This window comes from Callithrix jacchus, chromosome 7, assembly GCF_049354715.1.
Source record: "Callithrix jacchus isolate 240 chromosome 7, calJac240_pri, whole genome shotgun sequence".
Lineage (NCBI taxonomy): Eukaryota > Metazoa > Chordata > Mammalia > Primates > Cebidae > Callithrix > Callithrix jacchus.
The window spans coordinates 84,935,802-84,958,630 of record NC_133508.1 but is presented as its reverse complement, the minus strand read 5'-3'; the positions used below and the strand labels follow the sequence as shown (position 1 = coordinate 84,958,630).

The following is a 22,829-nucleotide window of genomic DNA, read 5'->3' as shown; positions in this document are numbered from 1 at the left end:
AAGAAAACACACACACACACACACACACACACACACACACACATTTGCAAAGCAAATGTCTATTTATGAATTAATTGGGGCAACTGATAAAATTAGGGAGGGTGATGTTGATCTTCCATAGCGTCTCCTGCAGTGAGCCTATGTGGTTTTAACCATGAAAGTTAGGAAGAAAATATATCCATCATTATGGATTGCTTTTTATAGTTGATTATTGGCTTTTAACTGCTGTAGCTTGGGAAGAAGCTCTGAGCCTTAGACCTTGGTGGGATTCTGGGGCTTATGGTGCCATTAACTCTAGGCAACTGGCTGTTTCTCTAGAATTAAGGCCTTAAGCAAAGCTGAAGGGCCTCAAGAAAAGTGGGAGCCTTCTCTGGTCTGGAGGAAAGCATAGGGTCCCTAAAACTTGGCAAAGGCACGAGAACTGTGTGCCATGGCATTGCCAACCACGCTGGTGCACCAAGCGATGCTTTGCTAATACTGTCAATGCTCTTAGCTCACTAGAGTTATTGCGAGTTTGGCACAAAAGAGGCTGGTATATAACTAGAGCTATGCCCGATCCAACAGGAGAAAGCTGCTGAGGGAACCCTAACTCCATCCAGGCACTGATACCTCTTAATGATTTTATTGTTTTATCACATGAGGATGCATATTATTTCTCTACCTGGATGTTATAAACAATGTCGTACCATTGTGTTTAAAAGCCCAATATTATTATGTTATTGACATTTTTATCCATTTTAGTGTAAACTCTACATCTTTGCACTACCTGTTTGCCTCCAAGAGATTCTCACCTCCTTGGGGACAGAGACCATGTCTTATTCATCTTTGTATTGAGACCTTCTTTCACTGAAGCAGAAAATAAATTTAAGACTTAAATTTGTTTGAATTTTTAATTCACGAGGGCAGGAGATTGATTTTGGACTTTAACTTGCAATTTCATTTAACTTTTTGGCTTTTATTTATTTATTTTTCTGGGATGCTTCTTTTTCTTTTACTTTTATTTTGGGTTTAGGGATACATGTGCAGGTTTGTTATACAGGCAAATTGCATGTCACTGGGATTTGGCATATAGATTATTTTGTCACCCAGGGAGAACCTTATAGAGTTTAACATTTTCCTTGGGAATTTTATAATTGAAAAAGTCTTTTTATTCTATCATTAGAATGTTTTGACATTGTTATTTCATTTCACTCTGGGAAGGTTATAGCTGCATTGTATCTAACACAGGTACCTCAAATCATGTCTTAAAATAATTTTCAACTTTAGATATTGTGTAGCCTTAGTGTAGATTTGAATGAAACACAGTGTAACTGATTTAACTGATATACTGTTCTAACACATTCTAACACATGAACCTCCCCGGGCACACTTCATGTGGCCCATCAGCAGTTCAAGGAGATGCCCAGAGGTGGAGGGGGCCTGTTTTAGGAACCTCATGAAAACAGAGACAACTCTGTGGAGACGTGGCTACTCTCATCCCACGAGGGACAACCACACTTCTGTATGTATAGGCAGACTTGTTGAGCCCAGGGGGAAATCAATAAATAATAAAGAAATGTGGTGGTGGGGACACAGGTGAGGGGGTTTCTTTGTCATGCCTCAGGTTTCCTCCCACGTAGAAGGAACACTGTGGGTGCAACATTCTTTGATTTTCTGCCCTTGTACTCATTCAACCTAGTGGAGATGAAGGAACTTCCGTGTTGGTAGATTTGGAAAGGATAAAGAGGACATGCTTGGCTCAGCCCTGCCCTTCTTTACACAGAGGACAGGACTGAGCCAAGCATGCCCTCCTTATTCTGTGACCCTGATCAGATCTGCCGGTGACTGGATGGGTACCTCTGTCGAATACGGAGGTTCCGTGTTAGGAAGTACATCTCGCCATAGATACAAACCAGCTCTTTCCACTTACACTTGATCAGCAATGAGGGCACTATTTTGGCTCTCATCTGCCTGACTCAATTGTCTTATTTTTCAAATAATTCAATAGCCTTGTGGGAAAAGAGTTAGGGTGATATTTACTAGGCTTTCTCAGAGGCCCCATCCCAAAGACTGCCCATGACATGGGTCTTTCGCCACTGCTCCTCTGTGATGAGTACCCCCCAGCCTGCCGCAGCCTACCTTCAGGCTGCTCCGGGTCTGGGCTGGAGTTCTCCAGCACTCCGCCTCCTGCAAGGCACTCCCCAGCTGGCCTCTTGGATATCTCTGGTGTGCTCTCATGGGCCTCCTTCTCCAGCTCAGAGAGGGGGCAGTTCCGAGTCCACCATGTCAGGCGTTTGAGCTGAAGGGAAGGAAGACATTGGAGTCAGTTTCCTTGGAGAGAAGTTAAGCTGTAGAAAAATAGGGCCCCATTTATGGAAGGGCATCAGAGCAACAGCAGAGAGTACAGTGAACAAGGCCAGGGCTGGGAGTCAGGAGGCCTGGATCTTAGCCCTGACTTCTCCTTTCTTCAAATATGAACACTCCCTGTTCCACACCAGGTGTACTGTAATACAGACCTGAAGCACACCTGGGCCCTGTTCTCATGGATTTTACAGACTGAGGGAAACGAGGCTGTATAGGGAGGCAGGCGTTTGAGAATAAGGCTTCACAGGTCAGGCTGAGGAATTGTAGCTAAAGAACAAAAACCCTGTAGGCAAATGGAGAGTCACTGCAGACTTTAAGCAAAAGGTAGAGACTGTAAGTGCTGGAAAATTCAAAGATTTCTTGGAGTGAATTGAAAGGAGCTCAGCCTAGAGGATGTTGCAAAAGTGAAGCAAAAAGTACTGGGCACCTGAGGAACTGGGTAAAGAAGGTGAAATCAGGACAGTGCGACTGACTGAATGAGCCAGGTGAGGGACAGGGGAGAGGCTAATAAGGCTCTGGGGTTCCTGCCTTGGGTGACAAGACATACAGTGATGCTTATTCCAGGAATAGAGGACACAGGACAATGAGTGGGTATTAGTGCTGGTGAGAGAAGGAAGAGAGAGAAAGGGCAATGGGAGAGAGAGAGAATATGTTCACGAATAGACATGATGATGTGTTCCAAGAGTCTGCAGGTCCTTCAAATGGAGATGTCCAGGTGAGGAGAAATAAACCTTGTTTCCTTGGAGGACCCTTGTGGCGTTCTCTCTTCTCTTTTACGGTGGCTCAGAAAACTAAATCACAGCAGTTCTCTGTCTCCTATGAGTGGTGTTGGATTCACCACTGCCTGAGCTCTGAGGCAGCTTTCTGGTACATGTTGAGCTGGGTATCCCCTATCCTGCTCCCAGCTTCTTATTTCCACTGTGCTGGGCCCAAGCACACATCTTTCTGGAATCATGAGAGCCTGGGAAGCTTCCTTGCTTGTATTTCTCAACAAACCTTACTTAGTACTTTTGCTGTGTGTCACTGGTAGCATATGGACTGTGTCTCTTTATGTCACCAGGAAAGAGTTAGATTTTGGGGTTTGAATCTTGGGAGAGGGTTTTGGCTGCAGATAGAGAATTGAGTGTCACCTTTATATAGAGAGTTGTTGAATTTATAGCCCACGAGTATTGTTGGCTGAGACAGGTTATAGGCCATAGATGGGTTCGTAAGGAACACTGATATTTCAGGGGCAGGCAGAGAAGCCTGTGAAGAAGTCAAAAGAGTGATTGGAAGGGTAGGCAAACAATCAAACAAACAAAAGAAAACAAAGCCCAGGGGAGAAATATTTCATGGAAGCGACCTATTGCTAATAGGGTGTTATCAGTGACTTCAGTGAGAGTGATGTCAGCGGAATGCTGGGGGCGACAGCCAGACAGCAGCGGGTTAAGAAGCAGACAAGAGGTGGGAAGTGGAGGCTGGGAAAGGAAACCATTCTTTGCAAAAGTCTGCTGTTGAAGGGAGGAGAGGGAGGCAGCAGGAACTGGAGGACAACAGGATTCAGAGAAGCATTTTAAATGGGGAAAGACTTTGGGATGAAGGGTGAGGACGAAGAGGTTGAGGATTCAGCAGGAGGAGGAGCTCGTTTCTGGTGTGAGTCACTGGAGAGGTCAGCCTGGGAAGGCCCCGCTTTTTTTGTAGGAATCAGTGAAGCTAAGGGTATAAAGTCATCTTGCAAACTCTGAAGCACCGTCCATAGAAAGAGTGTTGTCCACGATGTCCACTCAGTGTTTCATATCGACTCTGATATGGGCTGACTTGCGTCCTCCCAAAATTTCTGTGTCGAAGTCCTAACTGCCAGTACCTCAGAACGTGACTGTATTTGGAGATGGGGTCTTGAAAGACAGCTAAGGTTCAATGAGGTCATCAGGACGGGCCCTAATCCATTATGACTTAAAAAGACAGGAGCTTCAGTCACAGGCAGGCACAAGGGGAAGACCATGTGAAGATGAGGAGAAGACAGGCTTTTACAAGCTTTTACAAGAGAGAGGCCTCGGAGGAAACCAGCACCGCAGACACCTTGATCTCAGACTTCTCGCTTGTGGAACTGTGAAACCATAAATTTCTGTTGCTGAAGTCACCCAACCTACGGTCTTTTATTTCAGCAGCCCTGGCTCTAGGCCGTAAGGAGGAAAGGCCTCAGAAAACTGAGCATCAGTGCTCAAGGGCCGTTGCTTGTGAGAGGTGAGGATTTCAAGTTGAGATCTTTACGTAGTAAGCTCTCTGTTTCTTTTCTCATATATTTGTTACTTGGCCACTCAGAAATTCTCTATTTATTTTTCAAAGTTCTAATTCAAAGTGTCCTAGTCTGTGTGCCATCACTGGGCCCCCAGGAAGTGACTGCCTCTCCCTCTGTGCTCTGCCCCTCCCATTGAGCTTGGTCCTTCTGCACTTTCCCTTTGTATAGTGACAGCTTGTGTCAGTGTCTGTTTCCCCTGAGGATAGTCTCTGGCAGGGACTCTTCATCTCATCTTTGTAAGCCCAGGAGAGTGCCTAGCACATAGTAAGTACTCACTGAGTAATATTTGAGTTGAATGAATTACTTTTCATTGGGGAATTCACAGACCAAGGAACTTTCCCTCTCAAGGACCTCTGTGTGGCCACAAGGGAGACCATAACCCAACAGAGTAAAACTCAGTGGTGGAATTCCAGGCTACAGGGGAAGGAGGAGCATTTCTGGAGGGCCTCAGTATGAGCAAAACACTTGCCTGTTCCTCAGGGATGGGAGTTGTCCAGAGGCTGACAATGATGATGACGATGGCAGTGAGCCCGCAGAGCAGGAGTGCAAAGTACAGGTAGTGGAAGTCCTTCAGCACTGCTGGCCGCGGGTCCACCTCCCCGCAGGCTGGCGCTGGGTATGAGAACTCCAGGATCATGCGCAGAAGCCCCAATCCCAGGCCAAACATGAGGCCCCAGAAGGCTCCCTGTGAGAGATGGCAGCATGGGCTGGGGTGAGATCCAGGTGGGAGATCTCACCAGGTGGGAGATCTTCCAGGTGGGAGACCCTAGGAAGGTAAAACTACTCTGCCCTCAACTCTCTCTCCCACTGGTTTGTTACCTTGTTGGGCAAATCCATCTACTAATGGGGAAAAGAGCTCCCCATTAATACTGAGACTTTGTCTTGACTTAAAGGCACAGTGGCGTGGGGGTTCTAGAGTCAGACAGACTAAGATTTGAATCCTGGCTCCACTGTGAAGTGACTGAACCAATGACTCGCCCTTGTTGACTCAGAGGTTTCTCACTGGGGGCGGTAATTAAAAAATTCATAAAATTAAATCAATACTAAGTTACTTATTAGATGGTAAATATTCAACTACAATGGAATAAGCTTTTGTAATAATCAGGGAATACCAGGATCTCCTTCCCAACCTTCTGTTATGATAAATCAGAAATCAGAATAGAGATTTCCTTCTGTTGTTGTTTTTAAGAAAAGCTCTGGAACCTTGCATGTCTTTCTTCTTTATAGCTCCATTTGGCTCTAACATGTACCTGTTCCCAGAAAGTAAGAGTATGGGTGATACTGATCCTGATTTCAAAAACTTTAGAATGAGCAGAAACACCCGGAGTTCAGCCAGGTCGGTGAGACGAGGCCTTTGCAGACAGTAGGCATTTGCTTAGGTGCACCACCAAGGGCGGGGTTTCCATGACCTCATTTTCAATGACCTTAAGCGCTCACATTGTTTTTGCGTGGTGGTGTCCATGACATCCCTCCGTTTCCCAAGGTACAGCCAACCTGCATCTTCTAGGCTATCCTGGGGAACAACCAAGTTTCTGGTCCTGGAAACCCTAGCTTCCCCCCAGATTCTGTCAGGTTTCAGTGCATTACATGAATGATGCATGTGCAGGAACCCTTGTAAGGTCACACTTTGTCATCATCATTGTCATTGCTGTTATTTTGCTTACACATAGAACCCTATAGTGTTAGAGATGGAACAGGATCTAGAGATATTGCAGTCTGTCTTGCACATTCACTCACACTGTTCCTTGTGTCTGGAACATTCTTCCCCCTCCCATTAATCCTTCAGATCTCAGCGCAGATGTGACTTCATCGGGAAGTCTTCCTTGGCCCCTCCTTGGACCCCCATAGGTTAGGTGCTTGTGCTCTTTAGTTTCCCACCAGCCAGCATGCTTCATTATTATTGCTTATTCAATCATCTCTCTGCCGGCCCAGCGATGGCATATCTATGTGAATCTTTAAACCATTGCATCCCTGGAGATGCCATCATAAGACTAATAAATATTTGTTGAATGAATGAATGAATCTAGGTCAAATGCTGTGGTCAGGAAAATGAAAGCCTAGAGAGGAAGTGGGTTTTCCCAAGGTCACAGAGACAAGGTGATTGAGAGACCAGATCTCCAGCCCCTCTTCTGTATGGGAGAGAGAGGTGCACTGCACTCACGGGCTCTGTGACCCTCTTGCAGAAGATGGCCAGCAGGAAGAGAGCAGTGATGGGCGGGGCCAGGTAACTGGTGACAGCCTGGATGTAGTCGAAGAGCTGCCCACTGTTGGAGGTTTGGATGATGGGGATCCAGAGGATGCTGATGACAACCAGGAACACCACAAACACTCTGTGACAGAAAGCACAGGGCACTGAGGCACGCTCAGGTGGGCGTGGTGGGGTGTGGGGTGAAGGTGATGCGAAGGAATCAGGAAGGGAGAAGGGAGGGGAATGCACGATCACTAGATCAGAGAAGGTTGGCAGCCAGAATCTCAAATACTAAGAATCAGAGACTTAGACTTAAAATCTCAGAATATGAAAATTTTGGAATTGAAGAAACTCATAGTTCTAAAGCCTCCATGACACTTATATATTAGATACTTTCAAGGTCATGTCACCCACCTGTTGCTGTTCATAGAGGAATTTATACCTTCCACTCCCCCGCAATTTATACCTTCCACTCCCCCGCAACCCAGTAAAAAACCTCTGGTCTCTTATTGGAATGTCTTTTCTCCTCTTTTCCATCCCAGCCCTGTGTAGGGCAGCTCTTTCCCAGGATTACTGCAGCCTCCAGAGACTAGTCCCTTCTCCAGGCACTGATGCTGTCTCCCTTACTGTGGCATTGATCTTGGGAAAGAATCCCACTTCTTCACCTGACTCCCTCTTAACCAATGGTGACCTAAGTCCCCAAAGCATTCTGCACTTATGATTTTACAGGTGTGTGAAGTTCATGAAAAACTTTTCTTCAGTGTGTTGGGTGCAATAACACATATGGCCAGTAGGTAGAGCCCAAATTCCACTGATTGAAGAAATGGTAGCAAAACCAGTTCTTGTGCATAAATAAGGAACGCTTTTTTGACGTGTCACTGCATACCTGTCTTCTCCTCTCGTTTTCCTCCCATTTTGCCTCTCTCAGACTCCACTAGAGCATCAGCTAGCCAAGTAGCTTCCCTGCTGCTTATCTCCCTCCTCTTTGCACAATCTGTCCTGCACTCAGATCCTGCAATGGTCAATACCCGTGTCTACGGCTGGGGGAGCACAGTTGAACAGGCAATAGGAATCCATTAGGCAGCCGTGGGCAGAAGGCATCCTGGTGGAAAGAACAGTGAGTGCAAAGGCAGGGAGATGTGAAAGAGGACGATTCCTAAACTCAAGTACCTATCCACAAAGTGGGAGAACTTTAGTCCAGAAACCCAAGTTAGGGAACCTTCAATTATGAAGCAAAGATTTCAAAAAGGGCCCCTTCATCTTATGTAAACTACAAATCTCCAGCCTATGAAAAACAAAAAAATATTAGCTGCTAAGTTATGCTTTGGAAGCATACAACTGCTATCCACAAGATAAAGTTCAAATTCCTTAGCTTGGCGTCCAAGGCTCTGCATCATTTGGAGACAGCCCTCCTAAGAAAATCTCTATTGACACAAACGCCTTGCTTTGTTACCTGTGTTTCCACCTATCTCAGTAAACTGTAAGCACCCTGAGGGCAGAGCCATATAACCCAACCGTGGCTGCCCTGCATGTGGGATGTGATGCATAGTGGATGTGTAGAGTCAATCTGGTGGATTAAATTAATAGCATTTCTTTAACCAGGTGTAACATCCAGAGTTGGTTGGGAATAACTTGGGTGAGCTGCTTGCTAACTTTCCTTGCATTTATACAGTTTATCTTCCATTTCTGAAGGCTTTTTCATCTCTCAATAACCCTGTTGATCAATTCCAAGATAAAGTTACCAGGGAAGAGGTGTTTTTTCCTATTATTCTGAAAAAAGGAGTGGTCCAGGGTTAGGGAAGGACTTACCTGAAATCATGTGGAGAGCTGGAACTTGAACCCAGTGCTCTGACTGCCAGTCCAGGGCAGGGTCTGACCCAGCCAACATCTGCTCAGGGTAACCCAGGGCAGGGGAGAGGGGAGAGGACACTCCGGAAGGAGGGAAGGAGGGGCCAGCTCACCTGCCCACCACCATCAGCTCCTGCTCTGTTGCCTTCCTGCGGAAGCGTTGCCACACATCAATGGCGAACAGGGTGCTGCTGCTGTTGAAGATGGAGGTGAGTGAGCTCATGAGGGCGGCCATGATCACAGCAATCATCAGGCCCCGCAGACCTGGGGAGAGACGAGGCTCATGGGAATGGAGAGCCTGTTAAGGCCGACTCTGCCAAGACCACAGAGGCTGCTGTAGTGTCCTGCAGAGTCAGGAGCTGGGGGTGGGGAGGAGGAAGGGACGGTGTTGGATGAGGTGTCCATCCAACACAGATAAGAAATCCTAGACCACAGAACTAGAGGCTGGGTTCTCTCCATCTCTGATGCCCAGGCTTGGTCTCTGCCTTGCTATGTAGCCTTGGGTAACTCATTTGCCTCCCCAACACCCCCCTGCCCTGAGCCTCAGTCTCCTCATCTGTCCTATTAAGGCATATAAGACTAGGTGATCTCTAAGGTTCTCTGAAGCTTTGACATCTGAGTCTGGGTTTCTCAGCTTGTAGACATTTGGTTAGTGGGTTGCTGTGCGGGGAGGAGAAAGGTGATTATTAATAATTGGGTGGATCTGTTTAGTGTTTCTACACCTTCTTCATTGACATGGTAGTGTTGGGCTAAAGCCCTGGCCTGGGAGGTAGCAGCTTTGGGCTTGTTTTCCGGCTCTGCAAGTACCCAGCTGTATGTATGATCCTTGGACTAGTTCATTACCATTTCTGGGCCTATTTTTCTACCTGGACAAGGGAGGATGGTACCCAGTGATATCTGAAGTTTCCCTAACAGTGACCAAGCTTCTAGAGATAGGACTGCTCACCCCTGGGGAGATGATCCCAGCCCTGGTCCCACCTCAGTCCTCTTTCCTTCCAAATCATATATTTAACCACCTTCTGATGTTCCCCTGTCTCCCTGGAAGAGTCACAAGTGCCTCAGACTCAAGTGCTCCAAACTCAGGTCCCATCTCCCTCTGGGGCCTTCTGTTCCCCTCTTTAGTTATTGTCTTTCCAGCCCTACAGCAGAACTCAGGGCTAGCTGAGACCCCTCCCTGCTTACCGCCAACCTGCCCCTCAGCGCAGCTCTGTCCTATCTGGGCCTCCCACCATGGCCACTACTGCCTGGATTCACTCCTCCTCTACCACAGGGAGGCAGTAACTCTACTCATCTGCTGCCCTCCATAATCCCATCTCTCTTTGTATGTCTCCAATCTCAGTATCATTATAAACCCACAGTCTAAACACCAAGGTCTGGGACCCTACTTGGATTTCTCTGTCTTTAATATCCCTCAAATCAAGTCCTGACAATTCAACCTCACAAACATCTTTAAATCCCTTCTCTCCATATCTGATACCACTGACTTGGTCCAACCCAATATCTCCACCTACCTGGACCACTGCAAACACCCCATGGACAATCTCCCTGCCTACCCCCAAGCCTGCCTCATACAGAGTCATCCTTGTAGACTGGTCTTGCTAAAACACAAACCCAGTCATGCTCTCTCTGACCAACCCTCCCCACCGCCTGTTGTCCCAGGACTCTGCTCCAGAACAAGGCTTGGTTGTGACATCTCTACCAGGAAGGTCGTCATTCCTCCTGGCTCCTGCATCCACACTGGGCTGCTTTCAGGTCAGACTTCATAACCTCTCTTCACCCTGGGCCTTTGCACGCACAGCTTCTCATCCTTAGAATGACATTTTCTATGCCCCTCCTGCCATGTCTGCCTATGGTTTAACTTGGGGTGCAGCTCCATTTCCTTCCCTCTGGGAGACCTTCCCAACATCCCCCAGCTGGGTCAGGTGCCTTCATAGGGCTCCCTTAGCTCACACTGGGTCACCACACTGGTCCCATTGAATTGTGTCTCTGGCAAGGCCAGGCACCCTGGAGACTGCACGGTGCCTGAGCAGGGGCCTGCCTTCTATCTCTGCATCTCCAGAACCTGCCCACAGAGCTGGTGTCTTACATACAAATGCTTGTACAAATTGTGTGTGTTAGGATGGGGGTGCAGAGGTGAATAGTTTTCTTCCCTCTTCCCACCCATGTTAGTGCCATCCCTCCTGGGCAGTGGAGATGGGAGGAGGCTGGAGGTGGGAGTGCAGGGTGGGGTGGGGAGAAGAGACTCACCAACAGGCATGAGAGCCACGACTAGCTTGGGGTAGGCGATGTTGGAACATCCCACTCGGGCCCCACAGATTCTTTGGCAGATATCAGGGTCCACACAGCCCACCTCATCTGCGGAAGAAGTGATGGCAGTTAGAGTTGGTGATCTTGTGCCTTTTCAGGTTGGCCTAGTATTTGCCTTCAAAAACTACAGGGTAATGCTCACTGGAAGCTCTAGCAGGGACCCATGTCTGCAAGGTGAAGGGGCAAATGGTGTCTGCATCTTTGGTAAATTTCTTGCTCATACACTTACAACCTGATTCACATTTTTTTTTACTGAAATAATACTTTTGACCCACAAAGCCTAAACTGCTTTCGTTTTCTTTTGTTTTTTTGAGATTGAGTCTCCAGCCAAGGCTGGAGTACAGCGGTGCAATCTGCAACCTCCGCCTCCTGGGTTCAAGCAATTCTCCCACTTCAGCCTCCTGAGTATCTGGGATTATAGGTGTGCACCACCATGCCTGGCTAATTTTTAGTAGAGACAAGGTTTCACCATGTTGGTCAGGCGGGTCTCAAACTCCTGACCTCATGATCTGCCTCCCAAAGTGCTGGGATTTCAGGCGTGAGTCACCGCACCCAGCCTTCTTTTGCCTCCCCTCCCTTCCCTTCCCTGTTCTTCTTTTTCTTCTCTTTTAATGCTTTTCTTTCTTTTTTGACAGGGTTTCTCTTGCTCTGTCTCCCAAACTGAAATGCAGTGGGGCAATCATATCTCACTGCAACCTCAACTTCCTGGACTCAGGATCCTCAGCCTCCCTAGTAGCTGGGTCTATGGGTGCATGCCACCACGCCTGGCTATGTGTTCTTAAGAGACAAACTTTGCCAACCCCTGCTCTGGTCTAACATTTCCCAGGGCCACGTTCCCATTCTCCAGACACTCTTTGAAAGCCCCGGATCCCAACACCCAGAGAGCAAGACTCACTCTTACCTGGGAACAGGGCCCGGCTGATCATGCCAGGCATGACGATGAAGAACATGGGGAGGATCTTCAGGTAGCCCCCCAGCACGGAGCCTCCCTTGGCATGGGACAGACTCTTGGCCGAGAGAGACCGCTGCACAATGACCTGAAAGGGCAGCAAATGAGGAGTGCAGCTCAGGTCGAGGAGGGCCTCACTCGGTCACAGGTGAGCCCTGGCACTGGACACTGACTGTGTCTCTACCCAGTGCAGTCCCAGTCCCAGAATGAGGTTCAACCCTCTATGCATCCAGGCACTGGCTCTCTCTGCAGGAAGCCACCCCACCTCCAGGCAGGCTAGGCCAAGCCTAGTTGGGGAATTACCTGATCTGTGCACCAACACCAGGTGGCCAGCACTGTGAGCCCGAAAATGAGGCCTGGCCAAGGGATGTCCCCGCTCACAGGGTCCCGCAGCATGTGGAAGGCATCGGGCCGTGGGAGGTGACAGGTGGTGTTGGGGACTGTGACATTAGGGATGGCCTGCCTGTACCGCTGCTCCAGGCCTGGGTACCAGCCCACATCCTGAAAGCCTGTGAGGAGACAGTGAGTAAAGCAGCCCTGAGACCCCACTGAGCCTGTCACTCAGCACACCCAGGCCCCAGCCACACGTGGGCCCTCAGACTGGAAGTGGTATGGGGATTGGGGGTGAAGCAGGAAGATGGGACTTGAGCTCAAGACCCCTGGTTTGAAGTAGCGAGAATCCTGCTCTTTGGGAGCCCCAGCCTGGAGAGAGGATATGGCTCACATAGATCTATGCTCTAGAAAGTTCCAATCAAGCTGTGGAGGTGACAGAGACAGGAAAGAGAGGAATTCGAGAATGAGGGTGGGTGTGTTTAGGTCTCTTCCTTACCCAGAAACATGAGGACCAGGGCTCCCCCCACCATGATCACCGTCTGCAGGGCATCTGTGTAGATCACGGCCGCAAGGCCCCCTGGGGACCCAAGGAGAGGGCTCATCAGTCAGCACCATTGCAGGTCCTCTCTGGCTGCCTGCCCTGTGCATGGCCACACTGGGGAGACCAGAGAAGACACAGAGCCCTCTTAGCAGGGGACTCTGACCACCTGCCTTTCTCCACACCTAGTGCTCCCCTCTGTCCCTCCCTTGCAGGATGCCCACTGGTCACAGTCAAAGATGCTGGGGTCCCTTCTGTCTTGACAGCGGCTGACTGTGGCCATCACACCACAGCTTTGTGTTATTGTTTAATGCCCCAAGTCCATTCCTTGGCTTCTAGTTCTGCCAGTAACACTCCTGCTTCCTCCTCCCAATGCTCATCTAATGCCCCGTCTCTGGAGCCCAACTTAACCCTAAGTAAGGCAGTCCTGTACTGGCCTTCCAAGGTGCCCAGCCCTGTGTGAGGAGATTTTGAGGAAACGGGAGGAGGTGGGTTGTGGTCTCTGCCTGGGGCAGCTTGCAGTGACTCTGGCTTGGGTCATGGTCCCCCTCTCTACCCTGTTCCCTGGGTAGTCAGTCCTATTTGGTATTTCTTAGTGTCTCTCCGTCCCTGTCTCTGCTTGATTCTGTTCCTCCTCCCATTTCTGCCTTTTCACCCCACTGTCTTCATCCCTGTGTCTTTCATTCTGTTCCCCTATGTTCTTCTCTGCTGTGTCTCTGTCTCAGCCTCTCTTTGCCTGTGCCTCTCCTGTTTCTCCGTCTCTCTGTCAGCATCAGTTTGCTGTCTCTCTGTCCCTCTCTCTGGTTGTCCCTCCTTCAGTCTTTCTCTCTGGGTCTCTGCCAGTCAGAAGCTTCCCTCTTGCCCTCTTCTGGCCTCAGTCTCTGCAGACCAACATGACCTTCCCTCCGCCTACCTGCGATGGTGTAGATGGCTGTCACTACCAGCAAGATCCCCGTGGAGAGGTACAGGTTCCAGCCCAAAGCCATCTGGATGAAGAGGGCTCCAGAGAAGATGTCAGTCTGCAGAGAGCCAAGACCCAAGAGGCCAGGCCACCCGAGGCCCTCAGAGTGGACACATCACCTGCCTGCCCAGCAACACCAGGCGCCCTCAGCCCTCATCACACCATGAAAACAAGCTTTAAGTGTTGTGCTAAGGAGTGTGAGCTTTATCTTGCAGACACTGAGGCGCCATGGAGACTTTAAAGCAGAGAAGTGTTGTATAAAGCCTTGAAACAGAAATTTAATTGGGTGTCTGGTCTGCTAGACTTGAAGGGAGTGGTGGTGAATGAAGGGGAAGACAGAGAAAGTGAAGGAAGGAGCTGGGCTGCAGAAGAAGAGGCCGTTTAGGAGAAGAGAGGAAGAACCAGAGAGCTGCTTGCCTCTCCCTGGCAGAGCAGAGCCTACTTGGCTGCCGGATGGCCCAAGGCTGACCCAATGCGGCGGGAGCCCTGGTGCAGATAAACATGGGTCTTGGGTCATCTACATACTTGGGTTTATTAGCAGACATGGGCTCATAGCCTGTGCCTAAGCTGACTTCGGGTCGTTCTCAAACATTGGTGGAACAAGGGCCTTAAAGTGTTTTTCAGCCCTAGACCTGGCAACGAGGTGATTCAGTTCCCTTCAGTGTTTGCTTATGGATCGCCTTCCATGATTGTTTTGTGAACCTGTTACAGGCTCTGAAACATAACAGAGTGGAAGACCTGGCCTGGGTCACAGAACCCAGACTTCAGCTTCGGTGCTAGAGCTAGCCCTCTGCGTGGACTTGGGCAAGTCGTTTGACCTGTCTAGGTAGTTTCCTGAGTTTAGGTCAATAGAGGAGGATTAAAGATCTTTCTAACTCTAACTGTCTAGGCAATTAATGCACAGTTGATGAATGAAGAATCAATTAAAGGAAAAACAAGTGAATGAACTCCGGATTGTGAATTCCTTCAGTGTAGGGACTGTCATTCACTCCAAAAATATTTATCATTCCTCCCTGACTATCCCAGTGCTGAGGGGAGCATGCGTTACAGGTTTATAGATCCTGCCTTCCTTCTTCCAGCTGTGATTGTCAGCTTCCCCTCAGCAACACACTCCTGATGCTGCACTCAGCACCTCCCTAATCAGCATTGCCAGACACAATGGCTGGATTGCAGTGACTCTCACCGAGATCTTGGTGAAGATGTAGAGGATGAGAGACAGGACAGACATGTACACCTGGATCCTCTGGCCCCCAAATCGCTTCTTCAGGTACTGGGGCATTGTGACCACACCTGCTGCGATGTACACAGGGACGAAGACCCAGCCCAGGGCCAGGAGCAGCCAGGTTGCCTGGGAGAGGGGAGGAGACAAAGGTATCCAGGTCCTGGATGCAGACAGAGGGGTGGCTTCCCACCCAGAGGCAGCCCTGTGTTGTGGGAGGCCCCTAAGCAGAGAAATAAGGGATCTGGGACCTGACACCAGTCCTTCTGTGTGACCTTGGATGGATCCCTCTGTCTCCTCCAGACCTTGATTTCCTCATCTGTAAAATGGGTTATTGATTCACCATGGAGCCTCCCAGGAATCTCTAAGGATCCTCTCAGTACTAATGCCAGAGATGGAGGTGGGTTAGACCCTCATTATTCTGGAGAAACCAAGCCAGCTTCCTTACGTTCCACTCGAAGCCACCCACGGCAAGGCCTCCAGCAGCTCCTGTCCCAGCCAGGCCGATGAACAAGCCACTGCCCACATTGCTGGACATCAGAGATGCTCCAATCTGCAAGGCACACTTGAGTCAAGGGCAGGAGTCAGGAGTGATCTGAATTAATCTGGAGCGAGGACCATGAGTGGTAAGGGGGCATGGAGCTGATGTTTATTGGGTACCCACTGTATGCCAGGCACTGCATTCATAAATACATTTCATTCCACAGCTATCCACAGGGAGGGGGATGAGTCTTTCCAGGTTACAGAGGAAGGAACTAATGTTAGGAAATTCACTGGCTCCAGGTCACCCAGTGAGTAAATGGTGAAATGGGAAAAAGAGGCAAGTGGGAAAGAAGCCTGGCAAGTGGGGAGTGTGGACCTTGGCACTGAGGCCGTGGGTCTGAGGGTCTCCAAGGGAAGGAAGCTGAAAATGATAGGGAAGCCCCATAGGAAGGAAGGAAAAGCCCTCCTGCCACCCCAGGGCAAGCCAGACAGAGGGAGGAGCCCAGGGGCTGAGCACAGGTCAGGCTGGCCTCTGAGCTGTTAGTTCTCCTCCAGGGAGGCAGCCAAGCACTTGGAGGCAGTAGAGAGCAGGAGGATAATGGGCATGATCAGGGCAGTCGGCGCCTGCGTAGCATCTCCAGGAACCAGCTGGTGTTCTGAGTATGGGGGCTCATTTAACTCCTGCCACAACCCTCGGTGCTACTTTTATCCCCATCTTACCCATGAGTGAACTGAAGCACAGATAGGTAACCTGCCCGGGTCTCAGAACTACTAAGTGGTCAAATGAGGATTCAATCCCTGGCTGTCTGGCTCAGTAACAAACACTACACAAATGGTGCTTGGCATGTAATGATCACATGGGCAATGTTACCTCTTATTATTAGATGGGATCCCTGACTAGGAGGGGAGAAGTGGGAGAGGGGCTCTGCAGTCTGGGGGGAGGACTAAGGAGACCTCGGGGAGAGGGCTGGGGGCAGGTGGGGGTGGAGCCGTGTTCCTTTCTGTACCCTATGTCACCACAATAAAAACACTTCCTCTATCAACACCTCAGCTTCTTCACCTATACAATGTGGGACTCACTTCCACCCAACGTCCTGTTCTTCCGGAGGTGCCGTAAAAGTGAGAGGAAGGGAAAAGCACTGAGAAATTCAGACAAAGGCAGTAGGCAGCGTAAAGGCACAGAATGAGGAACAGGTCTGACACTGCTGAGACCCTGGTGCCAGCGCCTCTGACGTGCACATGCACAATCACATGTGCACACACACACTCACATGTGCACACACACAGGCACAGGACACACACACAGTCACACATGCACACTCACATGTGCACACACAGGCACAGGACAGGATACACAAGCACAGGATACACTGTCACACATGCACACTCACATGTGAACACACCACACACAGAGGCACAGGACACACACAGTGTCACACATGCACACTCACATGTGCACACACACAGGCACACACACACTCACACATGTAAATACTCATGCACTGATGCACTTGCACAGTCACACACATACACTCACCCACGTGCACATGTTCTCATACATATGCTCTCACACTCACAGGTATGAACACACAAGCACACATACACTCACAAAGCACACACACACAAGCACACTCATGCATACACAGTGCCCATGTTCACACATGCATACACACTCAGACATGGAAACAAATTCACACAGTCACTCACACACACACTCACTCCTCCTCTCAGGTGGCCCCGGGGTCCTGGGGAGGCTGGGCTGGACCACCCAGCCAGAGCAGAGAATACCAGGCCCCCTGCCTCAGAGGAAGAAGCCTCCTCTGGGCAGTTCTTGGAGCAGTGAGGTACCTCCACCCCCACCCAGCCCAGGGTTTTTAACCTGACTTTCCTGCTCCTAACCTAGGAGAGATCAACAAGATCAGCAGGGGAGGCACGGGGAGGACCACGCGGGCCTCTCTGGAACAGGAAGGGCTGCTGCACCTCGTGCTCTTCATGGGGCACAGACTCGGGACAGGGCAGACACCCAGACATACACTCCAGCAGTGCTGGTGGGACTCAGCTTTCCACATCCAGAGCTGGTTCTCACCCTGGCCTCAGGCTGGACCCAGCTCTCAGGTGCAGGAGGCACAGCTTACATCCTGGCCCACCAGAGGATGGGCAACACATCTTCTTTTTCCCACTGTGTGTCTTCTCTGTGTTAGGGGCACAGTGGGAACCTGGAAGTGCCTGCCAAGGCCTCCCTCTTGTTCAGAGGCCTCGGGTTCCTCACACTTATTGTTGGGCAAAAGCTCGGCTCTCTGAGGGTTGACCAGGCAGTCAGCAGGGCCCATGGGCTTCTCCTGAAGTGGTCAGAGGAACCTATTCTGTTTGTGAAGGGTTTTTCCTTTTTCCTGATGAGAAGGTGGCTGGTAATGAGTGCCAGTGACACCACCACTGTTCCTGAGCTGCCAGGCCCCAGCTCCCCGCCATCCCTGGGATTCTGTCATGGTGGACCGACAAGAGCTGCCTGCCCAACCTCTTCCTGTCCCAGATACCTAAACCTTCCAGCGAGCCCTGGAGGCCCCCTGGGTTTCCGTTGCTCTTTAATGAGTCTGTGACCAGTACAGAGTGGGGAAGGTGGTGAGAACGAGAAGGGTGGGGAGAGGCATGAAGATGGCTGGTGCTGTGAGTGTGCATGAGTGTGTGAGTCTGAGTGTGTGTGTAAGTGTGTAAATGAGCATGTGTGTGAGTGCATGTGTCTGTGATTGTGACAGTACGTATGAGAGTGAGAGTGTGTGAGTGTGTGAGAGAAGGTGTAAGTGTGAGAATGGAAGTGTCTTTGCATGAGTTTGCAAGTATGTATGAGTATGGGCGTGTATGAATGTGTGTGGGTGCCTTTGTATGTGGGTGTGAGTGTGGTGCATGAGTGTGTGTGAGTGTGAGTACAGAAGTGTGCATGTGCACGTGTTATGTGTGTGAGTTCTGCATGCCTGGGTGTGTACACTGCTTCGGCTATCACTGGGGCTGACGGTTCTACTGGCAATTTTTGAGGTAGGGGTTTCCTCCCTTCTTCCCATTCCAGGAGGAGGAAGTTAAATTTGAGGACCAACAGAATTGTGGGGTGGCTTGATGGGAGAAATTGTGGCTCATGAAGGCTTGGAGATGGATTCCTTGAGGTTGTTGGGGATTTTACCTCTGTGACTCCCCTCACTTAACTGCTCTTCAGTCTTAAGCTTATGTGTTACCTTCTCCCCAGAATCCCTCCTGAGCTGACTCCACTGTCTGGTGGCCAGGGGCTTCCTCCAAGCTCTGGCCAGTGCGCCCTGCTTCCCTCTGGCTCAGCAGTGCACGTGATATTTATGAGTCTATCAGCTCCACTCAGATCTGAGCTTCTCTAGGATAGGGACACTCCAGATTCATCACTGCAAGTCAAGTGCCAGATGTAGGGCCACACCTAGGAGGGCCTGGGGTGTTTGTCCAACGTGTGTGCTAGCAAAGCCACTTGGGGAGAGAAGGGGCCCGGAGTTAGGAAAAATATGGGGAGGTCTTTGCCATGGTCCAGGTGTGAGAAGATGGGACAAGGGCTTGGGTAGTGGGGAGGAGGAGAGTTGGGAGCCTCCACACTAGGGGAGGTTGAGAAGGGTCAACTCACTGGCCACCAGCTCATTGACCTCCCAGCCAGGAAATAGCCACCAATGGTCCCTCGGCCTGCACGGATGGACGACTGGAAAGGAAATAGATAAGATGAGGATTTCTCAAGCTTCTCTCCAACCTCTGCCCTGACCTCTCCCTGCAGATTCTCTGCCCCTTGGTGCAGGCGCTGTGGAGAGAGAGGGTGGAAACTGAGGCAGAAGAGAACTGCCTGAGGCTGGTTTCACTGTTTCTAAGCTATGCATCTTGGGAGAGTCACTTCCTCTGTGAGCCTCGTCATTCATCTCCAGGGCCAGCGCAAAGAGCAAAGGATGTCATTGTGAGAGGTCATTGTGCACTCTTGTCCCCTTAGGCTTCCCTCCCCAAAGTGCGCTTTTGGAGGGTGATTTAGTATCTCCTCCTTAGGTGTGTAGAGCTCACCCTTTCTCTGAGCTGACACCTCCCTGCTCCCAGCCAGGCTCCCACACTGGAGGCAGGAGGACAGAGAGGGCTTCAGTTTGACTGTGAGACTGAGCCCTGAACAGAGTTACGGGCACTGTTTTGGGAGTTCCCTTGACCTGGTGTGAGGTCAGACCATGCCACTGAGCCCGGTCCAGGACCTTCCTGTCTTGCACCAGTAGGTGGTCAGTTAGCAGCCTGTTGGAATGTTCTCTGGAGGCGGGGTGAGGGCAGGGCAGTGGGTAGGGACTGATGACCTGGAAGCAGCTATTCAGATGCAAAAGCCAACAGCTCTCTGACTTTCCCTTAGGGAAAGTAATCAGTCACCAGGGAGTGATAAATGTGTGTGGGGCCTTATGCTTGTTCAGTTTTTGCTTGTATTGCCCTTGTCACCTCTGATCCTCTTGGAGGCCATATGAGAAAAACAGATCCATTTTAAAGAGGTGAAAACGGAGGCCCAACATGGGAAGCAATTTGTCCAAAGTCACAAAGCAGTTGGTACTTTTTTCAGCTGGCCGCTTCCAGGAGCCAGCGATCATCTGTTAGCCAAATTCTTCCTTACACCAGCACTAGGAGGCAGGGACTGTTCACCCACGCTTTACAGATGAGGAAACTGAGGCCCAGAGAAGGTTTCTGACCTGGCCACAGCCTAGGAAGTGACCAGCTGGGACCTGAATCACAGCAGAGTCTAAAGGTGCTCGCACTTCTGCAGAACGCCGTGGTAATAATAGCAGTCATTTATTGCATGCCAGTCGGGCACCAGGCACCATGCCAGGTGCTGCAGTGTGTCCTGTTGCTGAATGATCACAGCTTAGTTCTTACTCTCATTGTCTGCCTAAGAGCTGAGGGTCAGAGAGGCCTCCTACGTTGTTCCCAGGGCCATGAGGCTCTCGCTGTTGCAGCTGGGACCTGAACTCAGGTTTCTCTGACCCCAAAGCTTGGCCCCTCCTATAGCACTGAAGCTCCTGGGAACAAGAGAGAACAGAGGGACCTTGGAATCAGCCTGGCATATTTCACTGAGAGCACACGAGCCCTTACTTCTTAAGAAATCACCTTAGCCAAGATGCTAACAAATGCAGGACTGAGGTAGGGCCAGGGGTCAAGAGTTCTCAGACTTGGGGGTCTTGGGGTGGGCCAGAAGGAAGGAGTAAGCCTCAGGGCAACCAGGGATGGTTGGGCCAAAGACAGCAGGTGCACAGAGAGGAGTCAGGAGTCAGGGGCCTGGTCTGCCTCTGGCTGTCTGTCTGTGTGACCTCAGCCCAGTGACATCTTTCTCTGTCCTTCTAAATAGATCAGGAGCCTGATTCCTGAAAGCCCTTCCATCTCAGCCCCATGGTTCCATGATCTGCTTCCTTCTGCCTAGCCCTGCTCCAGCTCCACGGCCCTACCCAAGCTGAGAGACCGCTTCTACCTCCCCTGCCAGTGCCAGCCTCAGGGCCCACTTACCCAGATCCCCATGGCAATGACAAAGACGAAGTAGATGACCACCACGATGATGTCATAGGTGTGCAGACCAACTCTGGGATCCAGTGCTGAGTGTGGAGCTGTCTCAGTCCTGACCCCGTCCCCTGAAGCTCCAGGCCCCATTGCTGCCAGCTCCTTGCTCATCTGTTAGTGTTAGTCACCAGCAGGCTGGACTTTGAGGTGATCCTGGCTTCATTCCTTTCCTTTAATGATTAAACTGCCCCAAGAACCATTAGTTGGTGAGAAAACTCAGCCTGTTGGCACATACAGTCCTGCCTCCTTTCTTCCCAACTGCCACCCCCAGCCCCTGCAGGACTCCTTCCTTCCCCTTCCCTGCTGCCACTATGTGCGCACACATACATGCGTGTGTACACACGTGCACATATATACACGCAATCTCCCTACCCCCAGAGGAGCTGGAGAAGAAACAGGAAGAGGAGGAGAAGGAGGAGAAAAGGAGCAAAATATTGGAGGACCAGAGATGGGAAGGTCTTCAGAAATCAAAGTGTTCAAACTTCTGTGTGGTGGGGAAACCAAGACCCAGTGAGGTAAAACTGGAGCTGGGACTAGAGTCCAATTTTCTTAATAGTTCAATGCAATTTTCTTTTACCTAGTGGGAGGGAGACAAAGGGAAGAAGGAGAGGAGTCTACTATGACCCTAGCAAAGCGGCCACCGCCTCATGCACTCCCACTCCAACCTACTGAGACGTTGGGTTCTCTTTTGATATAGTGTAGGAAACTGAGGCCCAGGAAGAGACCATGGTTTATTCCAAAAAACTAAGCAGGGCCAACTCCAAAAAGGCAGAGCCAGAATCCACATTTTCTGATGCCTGACCCATTCTGTGCTGTGACAGATGAAATGGCTGGGGTCAGGAGGCCGTCCCTGAAAAGAATACAGTCCAGGGAAGACCATCCCTGGGACACAGGCAGCCTAGATTCCAGTCCCAGCTCCACCTCTCACTGAACTACAGATGCTCTTGGGCAGGTTGCTAATGTCTCTGGGCTGGGTGACCTGTGCCCTGCCTGCCTCACAACACCAATGAGGCTAAGATGTGCTCCTGAGAAGCTCTGCAAACCCTGAGATACTGAACGTTCTTGGGGTTAACAAGGAGAAACCGACATTGACCACCATCTAGCCAAGGGGCCCAGATGCCAAGCACATAGATGTCTGCTCGCATGGCCCTTCCAAAGTAGCTGCATTTGGAATCCTTCAGTATTACAAATATTAACCTGCATGCTGTAGGGCCCAGACCGGAGTAGCAGGAAAACTCACAGGCACTGTCCTGCACCCTATCCCCAGTATCCCATGAGAATCCCAAGTGGTTGTGAGGACCAGACTTTCTTTTGCCCCATTTTGGTGGAAAGGAAATGAGAGGCAGGGTTCTAGGCCTTCTCTCCCCAGTTCTCCTATCCCAGAATATCAGGCACAGACCACGCTGAGCCCCAAGGAGAGGGGCACTGATCTGGGAGAGAGGTCAAGGTAGTCCCCAGCTGGGTCGGGGCTCTGTGGATCTAGCACCCATTAGGATTAGATACCTGAACAAGCGTCCTTTATATACACATTTAGGCAAGGTTATCAGATAAACAGGGAAGCATGAGGGGCAGCATTAGAAGCATCAGGAAAATGTGAAGGACCAGGTGCCCTGTGGTCCCTGGGGGTGAGCTGGATACAGGGGCAGTGGGAAATGAGGCTGGCAGATCTCTGGGTGTTAATCAGGGAACAGGGAAGGAGTGGTCTGAGCTTAGGCCCCTGTGTGCACCACAGTGAGGGCTGTGGGTCCCAATGACTCTTGCAGAGAAGGGAAGAAGAGTGCTGCAGGGAGAGGACAGCTGAGTCTTGTGCTTCTTCC

The 22,829-nt window shown here is 50.3% G+C and overlaps 1 protein-coding gene across 5 annotated transcripts in view; it reads right to left on the bottom strand.

Moving 5' to 3' along the window:
* The window catches only part of SLC5A9 (solute carrier family 5 member 9), a 36,517-nt gene extending 15,383 nt beyond the window's left edge, over positions 1-21,134 (bottom strand). For 3 of the 5 annotated variants that reach the window (XR_004726852.3, XM_035251405.3, XM_002750796.6), the window contains exons 1-13: positions 20,962-21,134; positions 19,079-19,150; positions 15,413-15,517; positions 14,929-15,093; positions 13,698-13,803; positions 12,743-12,823; positions 12,217-12,422; positions 11,866-12,001; positions 10,905-11,012; positions 8,771-8,921; positions 6,783-6,951; positions 5,091-5,306; positions 2,119-2,278 (exon numbers count right to left, since the gene is read on the bottom strand). Coding sequence is in view for 4 of the 5 variants with exons in the window: in XM_035251405.3 (XP_035107296.3) it covers positions 2,119-2,278; positions 5,091-5,306; positions 6,783-6,951; positions 8,771-8,921; positions 10,905-11,012; positions 11,866-12,001; positions 12,217-12,422; positions 12,743-12,823; positions 13,698-13,803; positions 14,929-15,093; positions 15,413-15,517; positions 19,079-19,150; positions 20,962-21,123 (1,837 nt within the window). In the remaining variant the exon portion in view is untranslated. Of the gene's footprint in view, positions 1-2,118; positions 2,279-5,090; positions 5,307-6,782; positions 6,952-8,770; positions 8,922-10,904; positions 11,013-11,865; positions 12,002-12,216; positions 12,423-12,742; positions 12,824-13,697; positions 13,804-14,928; positions 15,128-15,215; positions 15,518-19,078; positions 19,151-20,961 lie in introns of those variants that run through there. The other 2 variants (XM_035251406.3, XM_054236896.2) reach the window with 2 other exon arrangements.
* Positions 21,135-22,829: the final 1,695 nt, after the last annotated feature.